General features: G+C 49.7%; 2 protein-coding genes across 2 annotated transcripts; both read left to right on the top strand.

Moving 5' to 3' along the window:
* Positions 1 to 2,675: 2,675 nt before the first annotated feature.
* On the top strand, positions 2,676 to 3,155 carry HRG_05223 (tc5 transposase DNA-binding domain-containing protein; the record flags this gene model as incomplete). Its single annotated transcript, XM_044863694.1, has 1 exon — positions 2,676 to 3,155. One exon carries the CDS (start codon positions 2,676 to 2,678, stop codon positions 3,153 to 3,155), a length of 480 nt encoding a protein of 159 aa, XP_044720226.1.
* A 2,147-nt stretch (positions 3,156 to 5,302) lies between these two features.
* On the top strand, positions 5,303 to 6,061 carry HRG_05222 (glycosyl hydrolase family 45 protein; the record flags this gene model as incomplete). Its single annotated transcript, XM_044863693.1, has 2 exons — positions 5,303 to 5,637; positions 5,698 to 6,061. 2 exons carry the CDS (start codon positions 5,303 to 5,305, stop codon positions 6,059 to 6,061), a joined length of 699 nt encoding a protein of 232 aa, XP_044720225.1.
* Between the last annotated feature and the right edge of the window lie 438 nt (positions 6,062 to 6,499).

Below are 6,499 nucleotides of genomic sequence, written 5' to 3'. Positions count from 1 at the left end.
TAGCGTACCGTTCTACGTCTATCGCCCGCAGAGAACTACTTATCCCTACTCTCTTATACACTCTCTCTCCTACTTACTTATTATCACTTACTTACTTACCTACGCACACTTATCACGACCCTACGCGCTAGCGTAGAGACACTAGCGCAGAACCTTACTAGTATCACGTGCCCAAGTAGCGTCACGTGCCTACGTGCGACCTCGTGCTTACCTGAGCGCTGCTAAGGTAACCTCGTGCATATGCATATAAGGGCTAGCTCGGTCGTATAGTCTAGTCTTTCTTTCTTGCTCCTTAGCTTTAAGTCTTCGTTCATAGTGCCAATATATCTTTACGGAGGAAGCCTTTAAAAGTTATCGGCCACGCTAAATTAGACCCTATAAGGAAAAAGGAAGTAGCAACCAAATTACTATAGCACCGTTCCTAGCTTATACCTAATCTAGCCTGCCCTCGCGATATTCGTTGCCGCCCTTAAGTTTAATTATTTTCTGCATATAACGAGGGATTCGTTCGATCTAAGCCTATATCTTCTCTTACGGTAGCTCCTTCTAAGCAAGATCCTAAGCCGTGATAGCCTTAGCTCGGCTCTTTAGCGCGCCCTTCTTTATAGTCGTTCTTTTCATCTATAGCCAAGCTGGCTTAATAGCGTTAAGGTTAGGCGAGTTGCCGCACTAATAAAGCCGTTGAATATCGTGAGAATTATAGAATCGTTGCTAAATATAGTGTTTATAGGCAGGAGCCTTATCTTCTTACACAATCGTCCTAGAAAGCTTAGCCTCGCACTCTTTAGCAAAGGGAAAGAGCTTAGGAAGAAGAATCTTCTTCTAGTAGCGGAACTAGTCGATTCCGCCGTGCTTAGAGCCTCGTGTAAGCTTGCCTGACTTCTAGTTAAATTTCTATCGAGGTTTAGGTCTAGGAAGTTAACGGAGATATAGTCTTCGTAAGCCGTTATTAAGTTCCTACTCCTCTTTTAGTAGGGGTTCGAGTTCTTCGTTTATTATTGCAATAGCTTCATCTGCTGCCTTCTTCTTAGCAGCAGTCTCTAGTGCCCAGCAGTGGCTTAGGCCCTTCTTATTATATAAAAAGCAGCCCTAGAATATGAATTCTAAGGCGCCTTTCTATCTCTCGCGGATATAGCTTCGAGTAAAGCGCTCGTTGGCTTTCCTCTACACACGATAGCCTCCTCGTCGATGTAGCAAGATAACAGAAGTCTCGTCTGACCAAATCACCTTCTTCCAGTCCTCGAGGGTCCAATCTTAGTGTGCAAGACACCAGGCTAGTCGTTCTTTTCGCATCTTCTTCGTTAAGCCTGGCTTCCTCGTAGGCTTCGTCTTCCGGAAGCCTGCTGAGCGGAGGACTCGCTATACAGTCGTTGCTAAGACCGGGTGCCCTGCTAAGCTCAGCTCGCCAGCAATATCAGCGCAGTTTTTTTCCCTTCCGTATCTATCGCGGCGAACCTTCGTAAGAACCTTATCTTAGATTATAGGCTGCTTAGAGGGACGGCCAGAACGAGGGGCATCTTAGAGCCACTCGTCTCGAAGGGTTAAGGGCAGCGTATCTGGCTTAAAGCCGCGTTGAAGAGCTCGTGTATAGATGCATTTAACTGTTCCAAGAGGCACGCCAGTTAAGGCAGTAACTTCAGCAGCCGATTTCCCGCCGCCTCGAAGCACCACAATAAGGGCTCGAGTCGCGATATCTGTTTTTCGCCTTATTGTTGTTGGGAATGTTGAGAAAGGCGGAGGGGCGGCTGCCGTACAAAATCGCGTGCGGGGCACTCTATTTACTTTGCTACTTCCTTTTTCCTTACAGGGTCTAATTTAGCGTGGCCGATAACTTTTGAAGGCTGCCTCTGTATAGCCGTCAAGGCTCGTATGTGCCTGGCCGTAACAACACTCATCGACATCGGTCATCCTCGCCCTTCACCCACTACCGACATTTTCTCCATCCTAGCCCTTCCTAGCCGCTCACGTCCTCCGCCCTAACGTTTCACTAATTCCACACATAAAAAAAGCCGCCGAACAAAGCCCTCGCCATCCTCCACCACCAAGAGCCACACGTCGTTTTCTTGGACCAGACTCCTTGCTCCCTCCCCGCATTCGGTGCCTCTAGATATAGACGAGGGCATTAACGCCGCTTCCGGCGCTATAGGGCGCACCCTATAGTATTAAGCCTAGCCGTGGTTCCTGCCTGCATATTGGTCTATAGCACACGTTAGCCCGTAACAGTTTCGGTTTCAAGATGGGTCGATCCTTATTATAGTGCGGTCCGCGCATGCCACAGTTCAATTCGCGTTAGCAAACAAAACGACTCGACATGGATCAGCTGGCAGACAGACATTAAGCAGACGAGACGAGACTAATAGAAACAGCCTGGAACGTGGCAGACCATAAGTCAGCACCCCTAGCTTCCGGCACCCCCTACTTCCGGCACCTCCCCACATCACCATCGCGTTGACTACCCACTACATCGTGACCGCGTTTTCTCGTGCATCTCTTATTCAATAATTATAAAATAAATATTATTCGAATCAGCGATGCCTCGTCTTTCTAAATATACCGAAAACCAGCTCCAAGAAGCGCTCGAAGCTATTAATAATGGCATACCTTAGCTCTAAGCTAGTCGCAAGTGGGGTATTCCAAGAACAACCCTTCAGACGCGTCTCAAAGGAGCCCTACCTATGAAGGAGGCAAAAGAGGCATCTCAAAGGCTTAGTCGAGAGCAGGAAAAACACCTCTGTAAATGGGTTCTTGCCCAAGCGGCCCTTGGGCTGCCTCCAACGCATTATCAACTCAGGGAATTCGCCGGCCGCATCATCGTGGCTAGTGGAGACCCCCGCCCGCTTGGAAAACACTGGGTTTCGAGCTTTTTAGCCCGAAACCCAGAGATTAGCACGATCAAAGGTAAATCTCTTGATTCTGCCCGTATCAACGGCGCCTCTGTTAGCGGGATCAAGGAATGGTTCCAATTGCTCAAGCTGCCGGCTATACAGGCAATCCCACCGGAATCACGCTTCAATATGGACGAAACAGGCATCCTCGAGGGCCTTGGCTGCAACGGGCTAGTGCTAGGGAGCTCAGAGAAGAAGGAGGCTATCAAGAAGCGGCTTAGATCGCGTTATTGGACTATAATCGTCGAATGCGTCTCTGCAACGGGCTAGGCCTTGACCCCCTTTGTGATCTTTAAGGGCCAGGACCTCCAACAGCAATGGTTCCCTGACGAACTCGATTTTCTAAAGGATTGGGACTTCGTCACTTCCCCAAAGGGCTGGACAAGCGATTCTATCGCCATTCAATGGCTCAAGTAGGTGTTTATCCCCCAAACAAGGCGCCACCCACAGGGGAACGTTCTCCTTATCGTTGATAGCCACGGGAGCTATTAGACCGACGATTTTATGTATGAATGCTTCAAGAATCGCATTTATCTTCTTTTTCTACTAGCACACTCCTCCCACGTCCTCTAACCTCTTAATATCTCGGTTTTCTCGCCGATTAAGGCTGCCTACCGACGTCAACTCGAAAAAATCGTATCTTTCGACGATATAGCGCCAATTGGCAAGGCTACCTTCCTCCAAGCATATTATCGGGCCCGGCAGGCCGGTCTAACCGAAAAGAATATTAAGGGCGGGTGGCGTGGGTCAGGACTATGGCCAGTTAATATGGCAAAGCCCTTGCTAAGCCGGTTCGTCTTGCCGCAGCCGTTAACGCCGTCAACGCCGTCAAAAAGAAAGAATTCTGGTACCCTAGCTATTTACAATGCCCTCAAAACGCCTAAACGATCACAAGAAGTCCGTCGCCTTATTGTGGGGCTAGAAAACCGCGGTTAAGTTGACCGTACGATCCGACTACTCTTTGGCAAGGTTGGCCGCAGCCTTGATGAGCAAAATTGGCAGCTTGCAGCCTCCCAACTTCGAATACAGCAGCTAGAGCATCAATTACATCGTCTACGGCCTCAAAAACAGAAAAAGGTCCCTCAGGACCCTAATGGGCGGTTCGTACAGATTGAATAAGTTATAAAGACGAAGAAACAGCTCGAGCGCACGCTTGAGCCGGCTGCCGCCGCCACAGCCAATCAGAACGCAGGATTTAAAGCTCTTTGCAATAGCTGGCAGCTAGAGTAGCCAGAAACACCAAATTTAATTATCGTGATGTTAAAATGCGGCTTCAATTGCGTTTAGAATGTGCCTGCCTTGGTGCTGCGAAGGGTGCCGGAAGTGGGGGGTGCCGGAAGCTAGGGGTGCTGACTTACTTCAGCTGCAAAAAAAAAGGACGCTAAATACTAGAGAAATTGGCCTTCGAGCAGGCCTATCATGGAATCGTCGGCCAAGGCCGGATAACGAGTGGAAATAACTATGGGGCTCAGGTGGCATAGAGAAATACACTGTAACTGTTGGCTAGTATAGGCACCGCTGTTAGTAGGTCACCTGAAGGATCAAGGGAGGGCCACCTGAAGGATCATTATGAGGCCATGTATCGGGAACCCATAAAGACCTTACGTATGGGGCCAGTTTGGTGCCTATGTAAGTCACCTGAGGGTCCCTCTTACTACGGCATAAATAGGGCCCTATGGCCGATTCTTTCTAGCTAGATCATGCATCTTTATCCCTTCTTGTGCTGCCCCCAGCTCATGAGTACCAGAATAACAGTCCATCGACAGCTCCTTACACATAGCCCAAACTAGTTCCAATGCCTAGCCAGCTCAACCCATGCTAAAGTCAGACGCCACGCTGTTTTGATCTTTGACATAGCCTCCACGCCGGTCGTGCGCGTTGGGCAGCCCTGGTTCGTGCCATGTTGTTATTGTGTGGTTGTTCCCCCTGACTGGGGGCTACGTAGCTGGTCTCTGCTTGCTTTTATTCATAAAGAAGCCAGAACCGAACTCACGACCCCCTAGGGCCGTGTCGGGTTTGCGCGAAGCGCCGCCGGGCTCATAAACTATTGGATAACTATTACGCTACTAGCAAAAGTGTAGGCCAATAATGGCACGTATGCGACACTTTCCTATCTATCTTCCTGACGACTCCTGTTCCAGATGCAAGCCATCCCCGTCGATCCTCATAAGCCTTATAATGTGGCAAAGTAGCGGCGGTATTCTTTCCTCTAGAGTAATGCTAAGTTGGAGGTATAAGAATCATAATATTAACAGGCTTTTAGTTTGAGGTAGAGCTATAGGTGTTAGATGAGATATGAACCGTACGATGTATTAAAGGAGTCATATCTCTCGTCTCGATTCTACAGTTATCCAATGCAACTATTGTTCAAATCATCAAAGTGTATACTTAAACATCAGCACCATCCATCTCCCACGATGCAATTAAACACCATGCAAGTCCTCCTCCTTTCCAGCCTCTCCGGTAGGGCCTTCGCCGCCTCTGGTTCTGGCCACTCGACTCGCTTCTGGGACTGCTGCAAGCCTTCTTGCGCGTGGTCCGGCAAGGCTACCGTCAACAAGCCGGTCCGGACCTGCGACAAGAACGACAGCCCCCTTGGTGACCCAAACATCCAGAGTGGATGCAACGGTGGCACAGCCTTTACGTGCACAAACAACTCCCCGTGGGCCGTCAACGACACCCTCGCATACGGGTTCGCTGCCACCGCCATCACCGGCGGAACCGAGTCTAGCTGGTGCTGTGCATGCTATTCGTACAGACCTCACCTGCCTTCCTCTTTCTCGCACCCAGCTAACTCGCTTCATAAATCAAGGCTCAAGTTCATGTCTAGCACTGTCGCGGGAAAGACTATGGTGGTCCAGTCGACCAGCACGGGGGGCGACCTATCCAACAACCACTTCGACCTCATGATGCCCGGCGGCGGCGTAGGTATATTCGACGGCTGCACGCCCGAGTTTGGCGCCATCCCCGGCGACCGCTACGGTGGCGTGTCGTCGAGGGACCAATGCAATCAGATGCCGGCGAAGCTCAGGGCTGGTTGCTTCTGGCGGTTCGACTGGTTCTCGAATGCGGATAATCCAGACTTTACGTTTGAGCAGGTAAAGTGCCCGTCGGCGCTGACTGCCATTACGGGTTGTGTGAGGAGCGATGACTCGAGGTTCCCGGAGGCACCGTGAAGCTCAATGCACTTAGGCTCCCAGGATACGACACATCAACCGAAAAGTGGCCATTGGAAGGAGGCAAGTAAAAAACATCATTAGTCAAACAGTCATGGCCACATATCGTGTGAACGGAGTATTGAGGTGGGAGCGGTTGACAAGAGTCAAGAAGAGCTGGCAAAGCCGTCTTCGATCAATTGAATGAGATTTATCTAAAGAGAAAGAGCTCAATGACTAGGTGCACTAAGTCGTGCAGCTCTTTATAAGAGCCTCTAATCGTACGCACCCAACTCTCAACCCGTTCGCACCCCGCCCACCTCGACAGTGGATGTAACGCTAATAGCCACTAAAATTTCAGCACAATTTAGTGGCTGACCAGCCTATCGTTCGGTAATCAACCCCCTAAACATTCCTGCGAAGTTCTTCCATAACTTACTTTCCATCGTTAATGACAAG

This window comes from Hirsutella rhossiliensis, assembly GCF_020360975.1.
Source record: "Hirsutella rhossiliensis strain HR02 chromosome Unknown scaffold00005, whole genome shotgun sequence".
Lineage (NCBI taxonomy): Eukaryota > Fungi > Ascomycota > Sordariomycetes > Hypocreales > Ophiocordycipitaceae > Hirsutella > Hirsutella rhossiliensis.
The sequence above is the reverse complement of the archived record's forward strand: the minus strand, read 5'-3'. Positions and strand labels throughout refer to the sequence as shown.